Source organism: Gobius niger, assembly GCF_951799975.1.
Source record: "Gobius niger genome assembly, chromosome: 21".
NCBI classification, from domain to species: Eukaryota; Metazoa; Chordata; class Actinopteri; order Gobiiformes; family Gobiidae; genus Gobius; species Gobius niger.
Window position 1 is genome coordinate 12,367,574 of NC_136872.1, and position 24,430 is coordinate 12,392,003.

Consider the following 24,430-nt stretch of genomic DNA (forward strand, 5'->3'; position numbering starts at 1 on the left):
TCTTAAAAGTGGCATTCTCTGACTGACTCTTTTTTTCTCCTCCATTTTAAAATCAATGAAGTCATATTTTATTGTCATGATGTTACAGACCAATTGTCAATTACATTTATAGATTAAGTCTTGGATAAACATTTAACAAGGATCACTGGACTTTTCTACACTAAATATCCTTGGGTATATGACAATTTTTAGGCTACATTCATATTAACAACTTACATGAAGTGATCTGATAATTACACATTAATTTGGTTAGATTTTTCTTAAAGGAATAAGCCAATGTTTTTACATACTAAGATATGTTCTTGCCTTATTGTCTTCACCTCGTTTGGGTGAGCTAGAGCTAGAGGAGAGAAGGAGAAGCTAAATGCTAACCCCGTCTGTGCTGTGTTTACGTGACTGAGCACACACGTGAAAACCAGACAAGTACAAATGAACTCGTCCAAGCTAAGGTAGAACATATCTCGGTATGTAAAAACGGTGGCCTGTTCCTTTAAACTAAAATACAAACTCTTGGCTTCAGCAGTGGTTATTTTATTGTATTAGGCTACTTTAGGTATTTCTATCGTAGTTTCTTTCCCAGCCTTGATTAGTGTTAGCATTAGCATGCTCCCGCTAGCTTTAGCATACTGATGCTAACCATGGCATTTTGCTTGGTGATTGAAAATACATTTGCGGAGGTTAAAACTCAGATTTTGAACTCTCCAGGCTTTAAAATGCTATACAGCATACCCATATTCACTTAAGTTTAGGTGGTAAAAGTTGTGTTTTTAACTCGTTGATAGCCTGAACTGGTATCGGTTCAGTATCTGATATTTATAGCCGATACCCGATGTCATGTTTTTTCCAGTATCGGATTGGTGCATCCCTACTAGTAAAAGGCACTATGGATTTAATGGCACTTGTGTACAATACTTCCACTTTGAAGATAGTACTTTGTCAATGTTAATCAGACAAGCCAAATTGTTTTGAATGTTTTTTCCCCCCAGTATTTCTTTGAATAACTGTAAAGGCGGACTATTTTCACTGTTTTCTATGGAGATTTCTATGGAAATTTACACATTACAAAGTGTTTTTGAGGCAGCTAATCCCTTTCCCTAAACAGATTCAGTGTCTTCCATTTTGCTTAGCTACATTTCAAAAAATGGTGACACTTTTGCGAATACCTTAATTAAGCAATTTTGATTTGTTATTGCTACATGAAACAATGAAGAAAAGAAATACTCCTTCCTTGTTTCTAGAGCGGTAATTTAATTAGGCTCACACAAATGTCCTTAATTTGAAAAGAAAAGGCAATAAAAGCTCCTTGTTTCGGACTAACCTGGCGCTCAGACATATCTGAGCAATGACAGACTAAAAATGAACCGTAGTGTGTTCACAACAGATGCTCCAGCGTCACTTTGAAAGCCACTTTGTCGGCTCACTTCTTTCTGCACTTTTAACGTGGGAACTCTAATTATCACCTTAAGTTCTGCTGAGCTAGATTTCCCAACACACTCGAGCGCTAAAAGAAACGTCTACACCTCAGAGCATAAAAAAGTGTAAAATATTATTTTGAGCCAACTTACTTAACGCCTTCGTTAAATCCTTTACATTTTATCACACTGGTGTTCTGTATGGATCTCAGAGCAGTAGGTTTACGTTCAAGAATTTGATTCAAACGGTCAAACTTCTCATATTAATAGAGACAAAAATCATGCTCATGTGGGTGTTCTCTAAAAAAATCATCACAGTTATTACATTTATTTTGCTACACATTCATGTAACTTTGTCCCGTGATTTTCTTTCATGTGGACAGAGCCTGTTGTTACTTGAGATAAACATCAAACATGTACATGTACTATAAAGAAAACTCTCTAAACCTCACGAGAGGCTGTAGTGACTCATTATTTACTCATGCATAAGTGCTGTTATATTCTGATCACAACTGATGAAAATGCACCTCTATTGTACTATACTTACTTGTGGAAACCATGAAGTAGCAGCACATCTTAACCTTGCAAAATAGATTTCCATAATATTCTATAGGAATGTTTCTGTACATTCATTGTAGCATTTTAGTGGAGATGAGTTTCAACTTTTAATGCATCCTGTTACTTGTGCCTCGGCAGCTTTGCTTTTACTCATTTACACTTTGATTTTTGGTCGTTTGCCTCAAAACTAAGCTAAAGATTTTGGACAAACTCCACATTATCATACATCATTATATCTGCTGCCATTTTAATCAGGCTGCCTGCCCTACTCTGCACCTGCTTGTAAATCTTTGAGGTTAACTTGATACATTCTGCATTCCGACTAATCCCTCGGGCAAATCATCATCTGAAGGTTTTGTAAAGATCCTTAACATATTTAATCAAGAGTTTTCTGCCATAAATAATTCTATGGCGTATGTATTCGAAGGCATAATGCTTCATATTAATCAGCTTTACTTCTAAACATTCAAATTCTTCAACAGTTTCATTCAAGGTTAACTTCCAAATCACCACGGAGACCAGTGGGCGCTTCATATTTTCCAGGCGCCTCAACCTTCACCTACTTTATTTCAGCAAATAGCATCTGTAATATCGTAACATGTCGAGAAATGGCAGGCAGAATGCATCTTTAAATGATCTGCCAGAGGCTATTTGGCTCATTGCCCTCAGTGATGCTTGGAAAGCTAAATTGGCTTCAAGTTTGTTTTGTTTTTGCGCATATAAATTGAAGCATCTTTTGAGGCAGACTCGTTCTTTCGCTTGTTTTTTTTCTCTCCCCCCCCCTTCTTTCTGGGTAATTTATGTGCAGACGATCTCGACTCTGCATTCCCCTCTCTTTTTATGTTGCCTTGCAGAAGCAAAGAGTAATAAGGTAAAAATATATTGCATAAGGAATTTCAAGGCCCAAATATGATAAGCTGTCAAGAAAGTTCAAGTCTTAGTCGAAGCGCGGTTTGCAATTTTACTCAGGGTTACATTTGTGGCCTGCCATGTGGAAAATGAAAGTAAACTGGAAAATGGTCGATATGCACTGTGACCTGAGGCTGGAGAGAGATGACCAAGTGTTGGACGTATGAGCCACCGATGTCATAATGGCACTCCATTTGAAGTATTTTTGGATTGTTGTACAATACTCGATGCTTGGTGACCAAATTTCATACCATTGCTTAGTTGTTATGCGATTACCGTAAGACAAGAAGGTTGTTGGTCACAATACCAGTCGAGAGCTCACACTATTGTGTCTTTGGGCAAGACACTATGCTTATACTCCACCCTTGAAACCATGTTGATTTTCTCCCATGGCTCCCATTGTTAATTGGTACTTATTTTATTGAGTTATTTGAGATTAAAGTGTTGACTGGATTGGTTGAGGATGTTTCACTCAATCAGAAGCTTCTGCTTGTGTTCAAATGTCATTTTCAAATGTTTTTATTTAGCCTTTATTTATCCAGGTTAGTCCCATTGAGATCTTAGATCTCTTATACAAGAGTGACCTGGCCAAGACGGGCAGCAACACTTGGTTTGCATCCATTTAAAAACATACACAACATTAGTTAAAACATTCACACACACATGATCTGGACTGGGCTGGCATCACAAGATACTTGACATGTTTTGCCAGTCTGACATTTGACTGCAACAGCAAGAAGAAGACTGAGACTGCTGCCCCCGCGACCCGGCCCCGGAGAAAGCGGAAGAAGATGAATGGATGGAGAAGAAGCTTCTGAACACAAGCAACCCAATCCAGTGGATAATATCTAAATCTCTACTACTGTACATTTTTCTTTCCATTTGTGAGAACCTAAACGTTTTGTATTGAATGTCTATTGACTATTGAACCGACTCTACCTCACAATAGCACTCAGGTTCAAGAGTAAGTTTAAATGGTCTCTCTAATACACTGCTGGAATACTCCACACCTGATGAGCTGACCATTCACATTTTCCACATCTAAAGTAGTCCCTAGCTGCACATTCACACTTATGGTGTGGCCCAGTTACTGCAGAATCCTCCCACTCCCAGACATTAATCAAACCGCTTCGCCGCTATCGTCATCTCCTCCTATACTACGCTGGCAACACATGCGCTATGAAACACCTCTGTATGCAGCCATATGTGTTCAATCATACAGTTCTATTTGGATCAAATCTGCAGCATGACGCATCAATTTGCACTTTATTTTTTCTTCAATCCATATAGACTTGGAACTCAAAGCCCTTCTAAATTATTGACGTCCTATTGATCCCTCCATAAAATAAAGACACTACCCAAACTAGTGCAGCGCTGCAGCGGTAGGAGAATAAAACGGCACAAACAAGCGCAGTAAAAGATGTCGGCCATTACCAGCTCTGCATTTTTGTGAGTTGAAACGGAACAGAACTCACCTCATCAGCAGTTATCCGACTTTAGTCCTGGGAATGCCCTACTCCAGGTGCGGTGTATTCTTATCTCAGCTCTATGGAAGGTGCACTGAGCCCACAGTTGGAGGAGGCGGTGGTTAAGTTTTCAGTTGACGCAAAGTTGGAAAGTATTTAGGTCATATTCTGTATTAGTCAGAAGCGCACGTAACTGGCCAGTGTTATTTGCCGATATGTTTTGTTTGTTTGTTTGCATATTTAAAGCTTTAGTCACACCTGTTCAGTGGCAAAGAAAGACTTTTTTTCATAGTTTTCAGTTTATTTGTATATTCCTGTGTCCTGTGTTGAGTAAATGGATATAGCAAAGTTTTAAACACTGAGCGGGATGGATTATATATTAGAATACGCATTATGTTTGAGTTGGCTCTCATTCATCTATGCATTTTCCAGTGTGGTAGAGATTTGATGTCACTGAGAATGATGGAAACTGGAAATGAATACAGCATTTAATATGAAAGCTGTTCTTCAAAAGTGAGCACCGCACTTCTTAGGATAATGTACCTGTTGTAGATCATTTAATTTATAGCCCAGGCATCAATTCAACCTGGGAGACCAATTTCAGCATCACCTACCTCCAGCCAATGATCGTGTCCGCGAGGGTCACACCTCCACCTCAGCCTATCAGCACAGAGCCACACCTTCATAGCAGCCAATCATCGCCCTCGGTTCTGCTTTTAAACCTTCGGGATAAATGGTTTGTTCGCTTTCCCGGCTGTGCTGCGACCCACCTCCACCCCGTCTCCGCCTCTTCCATCTACGGCTTCACCCTGCTGCATCCTTCTCAGGCCTCCCATACCACCACCAGTGTCCAGGCTCCGGGATAGACATCTCCAACTCTAACCTGCCCATCCATACTCATTTAATTGATATATCTGATGTCTACTGCCAGCAAAAATATACATAAACCTTTCTAATTGTTGCTTTTGTCCATGATGGATTTACATCAAGAGGTGCGGTCTGAGGATTTTTGCTGTAGCCCTCACAGTCTCCTGACCTAAACATCATTCTGGAAGACTTCTTTAAAGAGACTAGATGCAAGTTGGTCAGGAAAATATTAGGAAAATACTTAATTTTAACATTAAACTCTGTATATGTCCCTTTAAGGAAAAAAGGGGGGGGAAATTAAGAAAGAAAATCCCTCTTAACTAGTATTGAATGACCTTTAACTGTGTAGAAAAGTGAGGCATTAACTCTGCAGGTGCCTTAACTTTTGCTCTCACCTTTTTGTCCTTTTATGTTATTCTGAAAATGTAAAAGATTCAAAATTAAACCAGATAAATAAATAAATAAAAAGTTATGGGAATGCCTCATACTTCGTGCATTTTGGAGAGTATTCCATCTTTCCATTGTGTCATTGTTCGCATCAATTTCATTTTTGATAATGCTGAAAAAACATGCACTAGTCGCCTCCTCCAAACCGCCTCCCGCACGAAATTCTACCAATCTAACCCGCATTGTACATTTCTCACTCTTTAATTAGGCGCGAATCCCTGCTCAGTCAAACAGGAGCCACCTGTAGCATCACCTGCGCACTGTTGATACTATAATTAAAACCGCCAATGCTCTGAAAGGCTCAGCGAGACCCAGGGCTATCAACGTCGACGCCGGCAGCGGTCCCCAAGTCCGCGGCTAAACAATTAATCTCAATGCTTCAAATTCGCTGAGTCACCTCTAACCCGCGGTGGATGTGATGACTGCGCACGTCGCACCTGTGAACCAATTATGCGGCATGGGAGCCCAGTCACCCTCCATGAACCCCACCCACACTGTCACAACAAGTCTGCGGGGAAGTCGGGACTAATTGTCTTTATTTGTCCACCGACAGAAACTCGCAGTGATTCTATGGGGGAAAAGCAGTTTATTAATTAGACTCTAGTGATTACATTCTTTATTCACTTTTTGAATATTTTCGTATTTTTGATTTGGCGTTCTATTCAAATCTATTCTGTCAAGGTCGCCACATCATAGTTTGAAGTGTCTTGCCCAAGGACACAACCACAGTGTGCTTTGTTTGAACGACTGTATGTTTAGAAGGTAAACGCTTAAAGGGACATATCAAGTAAAACATGCTTCAGCTTTTAACCATGTTACAATGTTTCCTCGTCAAAAACATACGAAAAAACTACGAAAAAATAAAACTCTTTCACCTACACCAGGGGTGTCCAAAGTGCGGCCCGAGGGCCAAATGCGGCCCTCAGACCAATATTTGGTGGCCCTCAGGCTTCTTGTTTTATTGACACATGGCCAGAGATGATAATTTTCCCGGCAATTTTAATCATTCCGCACAATTAAAACCTCAAAAATGAACATCTATTGTGAGACTGAGCTTGTATTATGGTTCCAAGCCTAAATACAAGTGTGGGGAATGGTTTAAACCTCTCTTAAATACACACAGTTGAATGTTTGAATGCATTGACCACTCTTCTGTGGCCCTCCATGCCTTATACATGTCACTATACGGCCCTCGGTGAAAAACGTTTGGACAACCCTGACCTACACCATCACACTTTAAAGCAGTACTAAGTAACTCTTGCCCCTAGAGGCCATAAGCGCAACTGCAGGTGTAGTAGCAAGTTACGATTTTTTTACGGAATAATTGTCTTGGAGAGTAAATGCTACGCTGACAGGAAAGGCGAAGGGAGAGAGGGTTACTGTGCATCCAATTATACAATGGAAATATTTTTTTTTCACACAAACTTGGCTGTGAATACTGTCTAAAATGACGCTAGCCCGCAGTTAGCTTTGCCCGTTAGCATGCTAGCTTCTTCTTCGTGATTCCATTAGTGTGTATTGCTTTCTCCGGACCGGTGGCAGTCAAGTTGCAAACATGGTTTTCTGTCCAGAGACACCAGGGGGAGATGAAAGACCCTCCAATTATCCCATAAACACTTGTATTACCCCCACAGGGACTACGAAAAGGATTTATTAAGGTAAACACGTTACTTAGTACTGCTTTAACAAAATGCTGAATTATTGGTGTATTTTCTACCAATTAAAGCTGATGCTGAGACATGGAGAGGAACAAAATGTTTCGACGGCCCAAATGTGTAAATATAACGGGGCTTGTTAACCATAAATCTAACGTTAGCTTCATGCTACATGCTAGCCGCTAACTTCAAGTGCCGGTTTTTGGCCTCTAATGGGCAATCTACTGTGTCAAAACATTCATAAGGGCCTGATTTTGACTTGACTTTATTTGTGTGTGTTAAATATATGTATAATCCGCTAGAAAACGTCTAAGAAGAGTGAAAAAATAAGGATTTCCACGACACATTTCCTTCCCCCTCGCTAGATGTATGGTATGACGTGCTACTGTCTGTATCAGTATTACCTAACATTGTGTTTCCATAGATGTTGGAAAAGTCCTCCATTTTTTCCAAGTCTATAAACCTGTTCTGAGCAGTTCTGCACTCACACCCATTGATTTGTTAGCATTCTGTTGCCTATTGTCTCCCCACTGGCTTTTAATCTGGTTACAGTCACATTATATAGCGCTTTTCTACTAACATTAGCACTTAAAGGACTCACCCATTCATACACAAGTGGAGGCAATGTGGGTGAAGTGTCCTGCCCAAGGGTACGACAGCATTCACCTGCAGAATTCAAACCACTCTGTCGCCCCAGTTCCTTTGTTCCCTTGTTGCCAGTCGAGGACAACACATGAGATCCCTCAAAGAACTGGCTCTCATGTTATTTGGTTACAACAATACAGTACAACTAAATGTTGTTTTTACCATTCAATTCACAGCTGAATGCACCGTCACTAATTATGTGCAGTTCATTTGCATTTCCAAAATAATTTGGAGCTTTCCATTATGCATAAAAGTGTTTGTTGGTCAAAGCTAAGCAAAGGCATTTTAAAACTGGGCACACCATTTGGTACCTTTTTTTCTTGTTGGCGAAATTTGCCTGGCCTACTTTAGCAGTCTAAATTTGGCATCATTTATATGCACCTGAATTTTTCAACCAAGAAATCCACCTTTTAAAAAATGCAGAAAATAAATAAATAACTAAGCCTCTGGAATTGGGTTTCTGGTTTGCACGGGGATAGAGCATGGCGGAGCATGAGGAAGTGCCGCAGGGCGTAAGTGGTAGAATCTAAGATATTTATTCTGTATGCCTGTGCACCGGTGGGCCCCAGGACACCTGCCACACACCGACACAGTGATCCAGACTTATTATGGCCCATGTCAGAGCTTCACCGCCATGTGGAGACAGATCCAAGTGGGCCACAGGGGTACCTGAGGAGGCTGCTGCCGGGGTCGGGATTAGGATGGGGCCATTTTTGTTTTGTTTTTCCACATTCCATGTTTTTATTTTTCCAATTTTAATTCCAAAATGGGTGAGGCGGAATCCTAGCACCACAGTAGTGTTTTCCACTCTTGTTCCTGCACACTTTGCTTCTTTTCATCTCTCTGTTCTTTGTCCTTGCTCCCCTGACTCTCCCTTATCGCCCGCTGTCACTCACTTCCGCTTACACCCTTTGTCGCAGCCTGTCTATTTCCCAATGTTCCCTCCTCGAGTCTGGATCATTTAAGGGCAGCTTGTGTAAATACTTTGTTTGACCTTTCCACTGTGTCCCCATTATGTAACAAAACCAAATGGGTATCCTTGGCGACGGACATCTAATCGCATTTCCTACCGGGGCTAAATATAGTTCAGCGGTGTGGTATCCAGGCCAGTTTGTTTTGCCTTTAGAGAGAATTACAAGTAGTGTTGCCTGGCGCTAAACTTTGAGCCCTCGTGATTGGATTACAGACAATCGGGCAAGAAATGTTCATTTAGTGTTAAAATATACAAAAGGACAGCAAGTCTTAGTTAATGCCATATGCCATGAAGTAGATTGGATAGCATTTTATTATTACACCACAAATAATCACACAGTATTGGCTGCGTAACAACAGCTATTTTAAAGAGCCAATCCCTCGCAAAATATAGCTTCAATCATTTTGTAATGTTATATCCTCATAACAAACATACCTGCAGTGGCGTATTGTTGCTGCTTTTCATAGATTACACAACAGTAGGGGCCCTCTGCAGGCCTTTTGTATAACTACATTATGTATTCATCTTTAGGGAATCGTCTATTTCTGAAAAATATGGAACACCAATGTCAAGGTGTCCTTTTCAATACTTTTTGTTGTTGTTTTTATCTCAAAGTTCCGAGCATACTTTTGGCACCATGTGTCTCTCTGACCCATCCCCTCCCTCAGACAGAAAGTGGTTTAAGTCCCCTACCTTTGGTTAGTTACTTATACACTATATTCTCTCCAATAAGTACTTTGCCCCTTTATTCTACCTTTAAAAAAAAGTTTCTAAATGCCCTTTGTTTCCGTGTAGGAACATTGATTTATTCCTTTGAACAATCCCCCATAAAGTAGGGAAAAAAAGTATTTGGCCAAAATCCAATAGAATGTCTATGTGAAACTGACCAAATACTTTTTTTCCCCACTGTATAAAATGGAGGATTTCTGTAATGTTACTCTTCATCCTCGCCCTTCCTTTATGATTTCTTGCTCATTCATTGAATTAATTAGTGTTACTAACCACTTCCCTTTGATGTTAATGGCATGAATCAGTGGGGTACAATGTTCTTGATTACAGCACCCAATTTGATCTTAATGCCTGTTAATTTGGCTGTAACCCACATTTAGAGAAATTATGTTTTCATCACCGAATAATTTAAACTCATGAACTGTTATGAACTCCCCAACAACCCATTTTAGTTTATGATGTTAGACGTAGAGACGTATTACCATGGGCTGCTACAAGCAGGTGCACCTCCAAGGTCACTCAGCCCTGCCTCTGCTCAGCACCGAACCATATCTTCACACTGTTGCTGTATCAGCTGAAGAGTGCAGCGATGGATGACCCGTGCCTTGAGGGAGCAGTGAGGGGTTTGATGGAGCAGCGGTGAGACGCGCCCACGTACAAGGACTCGGTTACTCCCCTTTTGGGACACATTCGATTGCTTTTTTTCCCCCTGCACTTTCTCAACCATCCATCCCCCCCTTTCACTCAGCATACAGTACCTCCATCTATCAGGTGCCATCTGCCACTGAGCCCAGAAGAGGAGGCTGAAACACCTGCTTAGGCAACTTAATGAATCTAGGAACGTGTATGTGCCAAACAATAACAGCAGTAAGGAGGAGGATTGTGCTTATTCAATTATAGTTGGGTATGTTGTGCAGGACCGACATTTTTCACTGGTAATTCGCTGTGTTATAGGCTTTAATTCTAAGCGCCGTCTGGATTGTTGTTGTTGCCACGCCGGTGAACTTGACAGAAGGGGTGATATGTCTATGATGGGGTCAAGACCAGCTGTGATGACTCTGATCACCCCATTGTTCTTGCTTCTGTGCTCGTCTTTAGCAATGGAAGCCTGAATAAGCTAGCTGTGTATCATTCGCAATTTTCTTTTTTCTTTTTTTTTTACAGCAAATAGTAACATTTAGTTGTAGCATGCACATAATTGACTGTAGATTTAAAAGGCTCATGACGATAATTCAGACTGACCAAGGTTGAGATTACAACGTCAATGACATTTCGATGAAAATCCTTTTGGATAATGTGCAGAACTTCAAGTCATAACAACGCCGCCCAAGAAGTGACTTCCTGTTTCAATATAGTGTGCCAAAATAAAAGCACACAGCTCGTCTCATTGATTAGTTCTGCAGGTACTTGCAACATTACAAGAATATAATTAAATCCACACATTTTAAGTGTTTTGCCTGTTAATAGTGAGGCAGAAAGAAAGTTGAACTAATGAAATGCTGAACTAATGAATAAGATGTTTTTATTTTTATTTTGGTGTGCTGGATCGAAACAGGATGCCACTTCTGTCAATTGCATCTGACGATCCATGGGGTTTCTATAGTAATGTGAAAATTAAGCCCATTGCATAAAAACAATACAACACATTACTGTTGTTCTGAATGGTCAAAGGTCCTCAGAATTACAACCATATAAGGAATAATGAGCGGAATAATAAATTCAGCGTCAAACATTAAGAAGGGTTACTGGGGGCCAGTCTCTGGAGGTCATTCTTTGAATTGCATAATTGAATGCATTTTCTTTTCAGCTCCTTCAAAGTAGGTTACAATTCTAAAGTCTCCTTCAATCCCTGCTTACACTGCAGTCAAGAAAGGTTTGTTTTTAATAGGGCATCCCCATCAAAACGCAGCCGACATGAAAGGAAGGAAGCCTTAAAGCGCTTAATGCGATCCACAAACAACCCATGAGCACACGCCTCAGCCAGTCACTTACCTCCCCACTGTCTCTCATGTTCACCATTTTCTTGTCTTTCATCTTTCTCTCCACTCCTCTTTTGATCCTCCCTCCCTCCCTCCCTCGCTGTACCCCCCCCTCCCCTCCCGCACTTCTGCCGGCCCACGTCCGTACTTACACCATTTGTATCCCTTCGCCCGGCGCTCCCTTCGCTCGCTTTATCTCCTTCTCCAAATCTCATTGAAGCATCCCTCGATCTTTCAGAGCAGTCATTGTAATGGTTCAAATGTCAAGGAAAAGAAGCGCGCGGGCCGCCTCTCCCCTTGTCAGCCGCGGCATCACACGCTTTGATCAGTCTGTTACGCCGGCTTCTCGACCCGGCGCCGCGGCCCCTCGCCCGGCAAATATTGTACGAAGACGCTCGCCGCTAATTGCGAACGTCTCAAGATATATGGCTTGATTGACAGCTGAGGAGAGTGAGATTATTGGTAGCTTTGGTAAATCTCTTGGCAGGGAAAGTTCAACCGGGAGCGCCCATTAGAGTTTCAGTGTTGGTAGCAGCAATCATGTGAAATAGCGGATAGATGGACCGAAGACATGGGCTCTTTTAATGAAACATGCTGCTTACTATTTTCCAATTAGCCGCACGGAATTGTGAGGTCAGTTGTAGAAAAGACGCTAATGGACGACGTATAACGCATGTTTACACATAAACCCTTTGAAGGTCAGTGCAAATTAGGGACATCTGAAGCCCGGCGTTCTTGTTAAGCCTCATTTTGTATGTATCAGTTCAAAATGCAATACAATTGTCATACATGTTACACTGCCACAAACCTCAAAGCAGTGCACAAACTAAAAAAGAAGTTTGTACCTTCTGTATTTTACGGACTATAAGTTGCACCAGCCAAAAAAAAATGCATAATGAAGAAGAAAATAACATATATAAGTTGCTCCGGAGTATAAGTCGCACCAGCCTCGGCAACTACCTGGGCATGGAGGCGTAACTGCACCGTTGACAAGCCTCTCCCGGCAGCACGTTGTTTAAGCTCTCATTCGCGAACTTGTTCCTCTAGCTGTGGCCATCTAGCTTTTAGCTCGTGATTAGCTTCTTCTTCATATTCATTGCAGTAAGAGTAACCTTTGCTTTTCACCAATCCCTCACAAGTTTCTCACTTACTCCAAACTTTACCATATGTAAGTAAGTGCTTTATTTGTCATTGTACAACTGAACAGGAGTAGCAAATACTGGTACTGAATGGGTGCTGCTGCCGGATGCTCTCTCATCGAATGCAATTTCTCCATCTGGAGATCAATAAAGGATCACCTCACCTCACCTTACACAAGCCTAGAGCGCCCTTTATCGGCTGTCAGGGGGAAAATATCAAACGGGAAATTATATGATTTGATATATAAGTCGCACCTGAGTATAAGTTGAACCCCCAGCTAAACTATGATAAAAAGTGCGACTTATAGTCCGGTGCGCTTGCTCGTGCTCATTTGACAATTCATCAACATCAAGTCCAATGCGTTCCCAATAGAGTTCGATCTGCCATGTTTGTAGATCCTACCAAACACTTTCCATAGACTAAGAGTAGCTAATAACCATATAGAAAGTGGAACAGCTCCTTTAGCTGCTGAGTCACTACTGGTCAATACTCTAGTGTCCAAGTGTGAACAATAGCTCCAGTGTTTTAACTTTTAAAATCTCCATTCCCATGATGCTTAGCGATACGACATCACGATCCTGAACTGTATTGATTGTCAAGTAAGAATGATGTATATTTTCAAGCCAAACCCGCTTCACCACCATTACCGTAGCCGCCCCATTGTTGTTGCCTCGTAAATCCAGCCGTTACGATCCCAATGTCCTTTTTAACGTCTGTACATTGTGTTTCCTTGTCCTCTCCACAGATACACTTACACCCTGTGCCCCTTCAATCAAGTCACACAGAAGAGCTCTACAGGCACCGAGGTCTCATTAGGGTAAGTACTTAATCGGCCTCTTCTTTTGTGGCAAATCTAAACTGCACTGCACGGCAAACAACCCGGGTTTTACCTTCACCAGCGTTCGAAGAATATATGTTGTAATCTGAGAAATGTTGAATCTTATTATTTCTTTGTAATGTGGTCTTCTAATTCGTTTTCCTCTGTGCCAGTGTTACTTAGACCAAGTAATTGCGGTGTCATGGGCATTTTGACGGTTAAAGGAAGGATATTTGCAAAAAATGTTTTCCACCACATTCTTATCTTGTTTCCTTTCATACCAGAAGTGTCTGTTTTCAAACACTCTTGTTGCGACTATGTGGCGTGCCTTTTGCCTGCCTTGGGTTGTTTGCACATAGCCACCCAGTTCTTCTATGGGCCCTCCCCTGGCCCGACCAGGAATAATCAGGAAGTGCTATGTTTACCTCGATTCGCAGCACAGCTTTCCGATCCACTGGAGCCTTGATATTACAAAACAACACGCTGCAGCCTCTTCTGATTCTTCGACTGATGTCCGATACAGCTACATCCACGAAACTGGGGAGTCAGCGGAGTTTCTTTTGATAAGGAGTGGAGGGGGGGAGAGCTGTTTTCGATCGATACAGCATTTTCCGAGAAACAAAATGTAGGGTATTAGCGAGACGCGTCTGACATTCTCCCCGGAAAAGCATAGCACACCTGCCACAGAATTCGGACCTGACCTGCACCTCTGCATAATCAGGAATAGGGGCTCTTAACAATACGATCATGTCATGCAAATGCAGCCTAACCCAACACAATGTAATAATGCCCCCAACGGCAGCTCGCGTTAACATTTGGAGTCACAATGTGATGGACTGTTTCAACAGGCTAACAGCTCGGGCCACGTTGACATTTAGAGGCCATACCCATTCGCGCCGCTAATGCAAAGTGACGTTTCTGAGTGGTTCGGGCTTTGGCTTTTTTTTTTTTGCTTTTTTTTGTTGTTGTTTGGGGTTTGGTCAGTAAACGGATCCGTCCCTAAACGACAGCTTTTCTCATTTCTGTAATTGGACTTGATACAAATCCCGGGACGTTATGAAAGCCCCTCTCAATCATTGTTACGGCGCTCCGATGAAGTTAGCCTGAGAGCCGATATTTGCTTTGCGCCATTGATTTTTTTCCTTCCTTTTAATGGTTATTCAATCCGCGTTAGGCTTCATGTGACCCTTTATCAATTGCAAGCAGATCACCGGTATAGTTTTAATACCCTTTGATCAATGGAGAAATCCAAAGACGCCGTTTCATATAGTGCTGGGCTTGTATTTCCTGGACCGAGAAGGGTTTCAATTTCATCTCAAGGATTAGACACCCCCCCCCACCCCCCCCACTGACGCGCTTGAAACACATCTGCCCCCCCCCCTCTGTGCCGCCGGACACCGGTGTACATCAAAATTCCGATGTGCAATAGTAGATGCCGCGCAGTCGCCATAGAAACACATCTTTTTTCCCCCGTATTCTCCTCTCCCCCAAGACGGTGACGGCGCTGGCGATACTGTTCAAAGAGGGCGACGGAATTGCCTTCTGTGTCTTAAAAGTATTTTTCTTTCAACCGGATCAAATCGGGGATGTTGATTTCTCCACCTGTAGACTTTGAAGCTGTCATTTCGCTGCCACCCCACGTTCGTTACAATCACATGACGCCACACGCGCCGCGCCCTCCCCATCATCTCAAGAATCGGATAACAAGTTCTATATGTCACTTTGTCTTGTTTTCACCCCCCTCCCCTCGCTCCCTTTCTTGCGATTTCACTTTTTTTTTTTATTATGTGAGGTGATAATTACGGGATGTGTCTCCTCCGTCCTTCTCCACACACTCATTAGCCTTAGCCGTCAGTCATCTGAAAGTTTCCCAGGCTACAATTACTCTGACGCCATTTGACTCCTTGTATAATTTACCCCCGTGCTCCACCTTTTAGCTGAAGGATTCTATTGTAATCCTCCGTCAGCTGTCACGGGTTAAGAATCTAAAAGCCCACAGTATGTAAAATATGAGAAGTTATATGCAACGCGGCTCCCGATGGGTTTTTGATATCCAAAGGTTTTCTCTTGTCTGCGTAGAAGCTGCCTTCACGTTTTTCAGCGCCATCTCAAGTCAAGGGGGATGTTGTGCCGCTTTCATGAACGCTGATTGGTAGTGGTGTCGTAAAACCTCCATCTGGATCTCTGAGCCGATTCTCTTGAAGAACCGAAACGAATCAGGCCACACAGTTTCCTCGTAGAGTCAGGTACCAAGGCTCATAGTACTTTTTTTCTCTTTAACTCCCACGCCGAATTTGCGACATTGTCTCATCACTTTGTTTAACGTTCTATTTCATTTGGCAGCCAACTTTGTGAACATATATCTCACATGGCTAATTGGAAGCGAGTGCTGTTCTTTTTTGCACCAACACCTCCTACACTTAGGCGCCGAGCGGAAAGTGCAGTGTTTTCGCCGTGTTTTTTAGCGGCAGTCAAGCTGGAAGAACAGAATGCTAACTGTGAGTAATTTGACCCTGGGTGTTTCTGCCTGCCTGTCACTCATCAATGTATGGAAGGCCAAGTGAGGCAGCGCTGGATCAAACGCGCCTTATGCAAGCTCTGGTCATTCTGGTTGGGAACCGGAATTGCTGCAAAAGTGAAAGGATTACATAATGAGGAATTTGGAAGGCACAGAAATCGGGAGGGCGAGTTATATTGTTGTTTTAGTTCTGTCGTTTTTCAATTCTACTTGATCAAGCTTTGTATTATCCAGGTTTTTTTTTTTACCAATTCAAAATGAAGTCAGAAAAACATCTTATAAAACTTGTTCGGAGGCGTTAATACTAGAGTCTTGCCCGTTTGAGCGATGCGTTACGAATTTGCATCTGTGATTAGATTGATTAAAAAAAACAAAAAACAGTTGAGATGGTTAATGCCTGTTTTGGTGCTGATTGGATACTTTTAAAATGCCATTTGCAATTTCCTAAACGTTTTACTCACTGTCTGACTGATTTATATTTCATATAACCTTTGAAAACCTGGGTAAAGTATTGCAGTTTGTTTTAATGGCATGTTTCGCAATACATACGGTGATTTTTCTACCTACTATACAGACTTTAAAGCTGTTATTTCACTGCCAAGTCCAACACCCTCTTGTTATAATCACATGACACTACATGCTCCACACCTCTCCATCTTCAGATAACAAGTTCTATGTGTCACTTTGTCTTGTTTTTCTCCTTCTCTTTCTTTCTATTAGTATTTGAGGTCCTAGCCCTATTGGCGGCACGGTAGCGCAGTGGTTAGCGCTCGTGCTTCACATCGAGAAGGTCCCGGGTTCTATTCCCACCTGGATGGGGCCTTTCTGTGTGGAGTTTGCATGATCTCCCCGTTTCCTCTGTGTACTCTGGTTTCCCCAACCACTAAAAACATGTACAATGTGTTCGAGAGTGCGCATGGGGGAGGACGGATGGAAATTAGGCTACAACCAGGCGTTGCGTGTTTTTAACGTATGAGACCCATGTATGTTCATTAACATGCACTGTCCCGACCAAATGAACCAATAAATTGGCTGGACTAGATTATCTATCACACTTTATATCAATAAGTGTGTAGAATTGACCCTGTGCATAACTTCAAATAATAACAACGCCGCCCAAGAAGTGACTTCCTGTTTCGATCCAGCACGCCAAACTTAAAGCACCATCTTATTCATTAGTTCAACGTTCTTTCTGCCTAACTATTAACAGACACAACACTTAAAATGTGTGTATTTAATCACATTCTTGTAAAGTTGCAAGTACCTGCTTAACTAAGGTACTAACTAATGAGTCGAGCTGTGTGCTTTGATTTTGGCGTGCTGGATCGAAACAGGAAGTCACTTCTTGGGCGGCGTTGTTAGGATTTGAAGTTATGCACAGAGTCAATTAGTGCATTGACTCAGGCCTGCACTCTTTGGGGAAATTTGACACATATAATGTTTATTCATGGTGTTTCCGTTTGTCTGTTTTGTATTTTGCACTGCTTGGTGAAAAAGGTCTTTGCAGTACCCTAGCCACTTGCACAGTCATGAAGGTCTGTGTGTTCATGCCTGGGGGAGGGGCAGGGGGGGTGTACATGAATCATAGCTGCATGCTGGGAGTAAAGTTCCTTTTCTTTTTTTACCAGGACACACCATCAGTCAGCCCATGCAGGATACAGCGCGGGCTTCTCCATATCAATCTGCATCCTTTTCCTCCCCGGTGCTGGTGGGAGAAGGGGGTAGTGATGGGGGGTCGAGGGCCAAAGTGGTTTGATTTAAACGCTAGCATTTATCACACCTGCTCCGGCGTCTTCCTAAAGGACAAGCGTGTGAGAAATAGAAGAGGGAGCAAAGTCGGGGAGGTGAGAGGAGTGCATTAATATGTGTGCCATGTCAAAAGGCACACACAGCAGCTCTGTGACGGCTGCAGTGTTAACACGGCGAACACAGGCTTGTGCTGCAAACGTGTTCTGAAAAGGTAGGATTGTTCTAACTTTAAAGTGCAAATGAATGCTTTGTGCAAGTTATTTATGTAGGCTGGCATGCTAGCAAGGGGTACTTTCTGTTCAAACGCAGGACCCAGCTCACAGCAAATCATTTACTCCACAAGTTTAGTGGCAATCCAATCACAGATATTTTTAATGTTTAATCACTCAAATTTCCGACTTTCTTAGAGATCGGTCAGAGTAAAGTCTGATAAACAGTTAAGTCATCGAAGTCTGCAGTGTTTTCCACTCCAAATTGTGATTATATATGATGAGATTTATTCGCCTGCATCTCATGGCCAACGTGATCTTCAGGTTCTAGACTCTACTAATAATTTATATCAACCACCTCCAGAGACAAAACCCACATTGTCCATGAACCTCTTCTACCGGAACAAAACTTTTCCTATTTTATTAAACACATTTTTATCACTTTGTATCTTGCCATATTACTAAAATGTTAGAAAGAGTTGTGAATTTGCACACGCAGCCTGTCAAAGCAGGGACTGTGACTCCTGCCGCATCGACATTGCTAATACCGGCTTGTTCCATTTAGCCTCATTTGGATTAGCCATGTTAACCTCCTTGTCTTAAACGAATGGTGCTGCTGCGGCATTTCGATTACAGCTCAGTTTGTCAAGAGTGTCAAGGCTCATAAAAGTTCAAATTGTTCCCTCAGCCCTAACCTTCCTTCATGCTTGACTTTGCAGCGTGTTTGCCGTTACCCCATTAACAATATAAATGTTCTCCCGGAGTCATAAATCAGCTTGCGAAGGCTGGTGGTGTTAATATCGGACCGCACACGTACTGTATGTTCCCATAAAGATTTCATAAAGCGCGCTCGTCATACTGTATGCACCCAATTATCTGTAAATGTTGATATTATACAACTCATATTCAACCCCGAATTCCAATGTCTCCATTTTCCATTTGCTTTCGCGGGCCTGAGCAGCTCAAGCGCTTCCTGGAAATGGCCATTGTAACAACAACATCAGGCCCGATAATGATAATTGAGTAGAAGAAAATGCTTGCATTGCGACAAACACCGTTCGCCGCTGACAGTGTCGTCCATCTTCATAATATCCCTCCACCCCCACGAGAGGCGGGCGCGGGGACAATGACAGGGCGCCAAACAGGCCGCGCAATCCGCCTCGACAGATAAACAAATAGCAGCGTATCGTGGTGTGACATTTGTATTCCACCTTTTTATAAGTATGCAAGGAAATTCATGCATTTACTACTACATGTTCTTTTCAAGAGACATGCCTGGCCAAAAAAAAAAGGCAAAAAGGCACTCTAACATTTTGTTTGGCCCACTTTAGCGTTCCATATAGCATGCTTCAATCGGTCGAAGTACTCGGCTTCACGCGTATCTACTCCACTTAATAATAGACTGCAGTTGTTGTGGGCACTGGATGCACACGCTAGAATACACATTACTGAAGGAAAAAAACAGACCCGCGATGAAATGTTTTGTGAGCCGCGATGAGAACAATATGGACAAATGGTGGGATTTATGGAATTATTCAGAGGTGCCAAGGCAAATACTAGAGGAAAGAAGCAGCTAACTATGAAGGTAAGCTACATGCATATGCTATGCTAACACCAGCTAAAGTTGTGGCTAAATGCTTTCATCTGCTATAGGTTTGATAAAATATTAAATCTTATATGATCTTCCTGTGTTAGTGAAGGCTGTCCTCTCTCCTCTGGCCAATCAGAGTCCAGCAGTCTGTTCACGTCACATTAGTATCGCACCCAGGGCTGAGGTAGGTCCCAAAACTTGCACATGGTCAGCCGAGATTAGTCCTCGAGTAGTTTAGGCTATGGGCTGGATAGGGCCTGCCAGTGGAAACACACCTTTAGTGTTGCTGAACCAAGACCTGACCAACTGCAGCAAAACTACATCGTAAGTAAAATCCAGGTGGTGACTTTCTTTTTTGGCCAGGCAGTGTAGGAGGTTTGTTGTGTTGTTGAAAGAAGGATTGGCTTAGATACCAAGCAGCCAAATTAAATACTTTGGAACCAAATGTGCTATCACTTACCCTAGCAGTCTTCGACAGTCTATTTAAGATAAAATGCCAAATTAATAAGTATTAAATTGTCTTAAAATGATTTTCTGAGGTATTAATTTTGTTTTTTTGTATTGACTTTTTACTTGTATCCATAAAATTGATTGTGAAATTGTATAAGTATTATAATTTTTTCCCCTCTATATCTGCGTTGCCATGCACGGCGTGACACAGCCTGCTTAAAGTTTTGTGCTATTCAGTGTCTACTGATTCTGCGAAACTACCATGGTCAAAATAGGGGGAAAGTATGCCGGTGGCTGGAAGTTGAAGAATTTGAAACCTTTGATGAAGCTGCTTGAAGCTGCCGTGAGGCCTTAAAGTTTTTAAAGGAGGTCTTAAAAAAGTCTTAAAAAGGTATTAAATTTGACTTTGGGGTTCCTGCGGATACCCTGTCAGAACAAAATTAACGGGGACCACTTCATATCACGTCATGACAAAAGAACTAGATTTTTTTTTACTTTTAATGTACGCTCAGCTCTTTAATGACTCTGCCAGGCTACGTCTGCTCCTCACGCGGACATTTGAGGACAGCGCTTAAGCCCTGGGAAGCCCGTATTGATCCGTAAAGATCGGAGGTAGGCTCTGAATACGTCTTTGTGAGTTCTGACTTTCTGCTGTGTTCAGCGCTTAACTATTGTTGAGCGATTGCCGTCGTCCAACTTTCCCGCTTGTAATGAATTTTCGTCCAGTCGCTAATGGTGTTTGTGATGCAGTGATATTTACTCACGGTGCCCCGAGCAACTTGGCATTTTAGCGATGCAATGAAACGCCTGATGAATGAATGCTTTTGAATATGAATCTATATCTAGCGCCACGTTTAGTTTTGTTTATGGCGCTGACTTTTACCAAATGCGTAATACCGTGGACGTGTTGGCGTGAGTGTGAATGGGTGGAGTGTATGTCATGTATGTCAATCCCCATATTCTGAATGGACTAAACCACAAGCTAGGTTTTTTTTTTTTTTTTTTTAAGATGCTGGAAAGTTTTTGCACGGACGTTTGTGGACTGTATGCTGAAGTTCATGAAGATGATCCATTTCTGTAGCCGACCTTTTTTAGTAAAATCTGCTATGTTAATTGGCAAAGGCACTAAGCACACTAATGAGCCTCAAAAAGCACCCACATCTGCACAACCCTCTTGAATGTAGAGAGATCCTCTTCTTCGAGTCTTGAGTCATTCCAGTGAACTACAGTGAGCCGCTCTCTCTCCTCTCCCCTTTTGGTATTTCCATCTGAAACAGAAAATGTGGGCAAGGCTGTGAAAAGAAAACTGATTTAACCTGGAACGAAATTTAAGATTATCGAATGATTGAGGTGGTCAAGCAGATCACCCCTTCAGACGTCACAGAAATGCCGTTTTTAAGTTTGCTTCCTATAATTGAAAAGACCACAGTGTTTATAAAGTGCATAATTGAAAGCCTTTGCAGCTCTGCCGTGGCTGGACCGAGTACAAACAACAGCATTTCATCTGATGTTTTTCTAAATTCCTCCGGACAGAAACATGGAGTGTGCAGTCAACTACAAACAGCCCAGGCACGAGACCAGAGAGCCGCGTCGCTCCCGTTAGCATGAGGGGCTAATGCACAAGCGCCTCTTTAGCTTTTCAAATCAGTCACTTCCATTTACTCTGCAGCGGGGACTGTCATGTGATTAGCTTATGTTCGAGCCATTTCCTGCAAGCGGCAACAACTGCAAAACAACTCTTTTAGTGTGGAGCTTGGCGAGGCTATAATAACCTCTCACAGCAAGGATAAGTGCGTTTGAAATATTCATGACGACCACTTCCAGCATTAGTGTAGGAAAAACTGGAAATGTCCTATAGGAGTGTCAGTCATGGGGTTTTAATGCTGGAAAGTGTTTGAGAGTGCAAATATTCTCACAGCACAAAACGGTATGCTAATTTCAAATAGCTTAGTGCAGAATCCATTTGAAAACAATAAATAAGGCAAAAGTTTTGTATAGGGCACATTTTCTACCATAAGCAATTCTGTGTGCCTTGCGAGGACAGTCAAAACACAACACAATTTTAATATTAAAAGGATATCCCTTAAGTTACCATCCGTTACTGTAAGTCAGACTAAAGAGAAATGGTTTTAGCCTCGATTTAAGCATTGCCAGTGTTTGGGTCTGCATCACAACACAGCCTCACTATGTTTATATCATAGCAGAGATGTATTTTGGACCTTCAGTCTATCATCTGGGCAAAAGGAAGCCAGTGCAGAGACCTGAGCACTGGACTAATATGGTCATAATTCAGTATTTTCATCCCCCTACATGTTCCATCAATGTCCTAATGTGTAGAATGAGCCCAGACCTGTTCACCACAACTGCCTCTAAAATCCTGCACCGTCACTCAAAAAGTTCAGGTCCGAATTGCCGTCATGCACGAGATTGATATAGGGACTGCAGTTGTGCGTAAGACCTGAGGTGGCAGTAGTGAGTGTGAAATGACCAGCTTGCATCTAGTCACATTAAGAGGGTAATGAGTCAGGGAAGAAGACATACAAAAAGGCATTAAGGCGAGACACGGCAGGTGAAAGTATTGATTCAAGTAGAGATTTTTAGATAGTTTCCTCCCTTTATATCTTAGTTTTCATTTCAGAGTATAAATATGACAAAACTTAACCCTGTACGATGCTTATTTTATGACGTTTGGTCGCGTCCTACGCGGATATAACCCGGAACTAAGTAAGTAAGTCGCAAAGCCATCTTTCCCACGGGTATTCAGTCACAAATGTTGACAGATTTTACATCCTGCGAAGAGTGTCCGCCATGACGCCATCACCCAAATATGGTAGTTTTCCTTTTGGGAGACGTCCGGTACTGAAGTGCAGAGAAATGTGCCATGCATGCCCACTCTGTACAAAACTTTAGGGCTGGTTTTCTTAAAATGAGGGATTCCAAACTTTCCGGTCCTGGGCTTAATTTTTTTGAGTATCTAATTCCAAGTCGGATTTATTCAGCTTTGAACCCCAAAAAAACAAGGGGGAATTTGAGTTTTTACAGATTTTTTCATTTATGATTAGTTTATTCAAAAACTAAAGATCTAAAATCCCCTCTGAAACCAAATGTTACACTAATTCTACTAATGTTACTAATATGTCAATGAAATAAATCAATAGATTTCATCGCTGAAAATATAGGCAATTTGGGCCATATTCATGCACAAAATGCCTTATTTTTATATGAAAACATAAAATGACAGAAAACTTGCAATACATTTTATTCTCATATCAGTAATGTTCAGTCAAATTGATATTTCTAAATTTGTTTTTTCCCCCTCATCACCTGCAGTGTCTTGCCTTAAACCCAACTTAAAGTCTGTTAAAAAATGTGACCACTGCCCACCTTTCGGAAAAGCATTAAGGGAGACTTTATTGTAGGGAAGCGTGTCCTCTGAATTTGACCCACCGTTCAGTGACAGCAGTGGGTGACTGAATTGTAGAATTGTCTGACTTTTATGCAAATGTAAAAATAGGCCAAGTGAGAAAAACACTATGATTGTGCCCGTGCGTCAGACACGACGACATATTACTCCTGTCTTGCGTTCTCCAGACTGAGGGCGGTAATTTAGACGTTAGCCCCGTGACGAGGCCCAGATGAAAGACCTCCATTCGCGTTTTTGTTTTTCCCCCGACTCTGGGGAAATCAAGGTGGCTGCGCCGTCGGGGGCGCGGGGGGGTCAAAGGTCGACTCGTGATGCCCTGCAAAGTTCAAGGAGCCGGCCTCGCCATTGTGCGGGGGGGTCAAAGTGTTTTGCGCTCATTGCTATGGAGAGCAACACCGGAGCAGAGGAAAAGGCCCGCTGTTGTTTTGGTCTGCGTGCGGGCCAGCTCGCTTGTTCACCCTTCAACCTTGGAAACGCATTTGTAGCAGTAAACATTTCCCCATATCGTGAGATTAAAGAAGGACAAAAAGTAAACAGGATTTCACCTGAAGAAAATCATGCAGCCACGACTCAATGCTTGATATCTGAGGAAAAATATCTTTACGGAAAGTTTGTAAAAGAACAGAGCGCAGGTAATATGCAGGGTTTGTGGGTGTCGGTTATAAGGAGGCTGTGATATATGAGTGTTATGATTGGAGGAGAAGCTGTGGAGGTGGGCACACGCATACAGCCGTGCGTAGGGAAATAGACGACTTGTAAAACAAAACAACAACAAAAAAAAGAGCTTGGTAATATTGCCGGTTTCTTGCGCAGGTTGCTCTTGCTCAGTATTCAAACCCACAGGTCTCCCTTGAACTGCTTTATTGAACAGTAGATTTTCAAACAGAGACTG

General features: G+C 42.1%; 1 protein-coding gene across 1 annotated transcript in view; it reads left to right on the forward strand.

Moving 5' to 3' along the window:
* Window positions 1–24,430, forward strand: part of LOC306980865 (glucosidase 2 subunit beta-like) — a 167,944-nt gene that overhangs the window by 118,778 nt on the left and 24,736 nt on the right. The window contains exon 13 of the mRNA XM_079580398.1: window positions 13,526–13,597. Within this exon, the coding sequence (XP_079436524.1) occupies window positions 13,526–13,597 (72 nt within the window). The remainder of the gene's footprint in view (window positions 1–13,525; window positions 13,598–24,430) is intronic.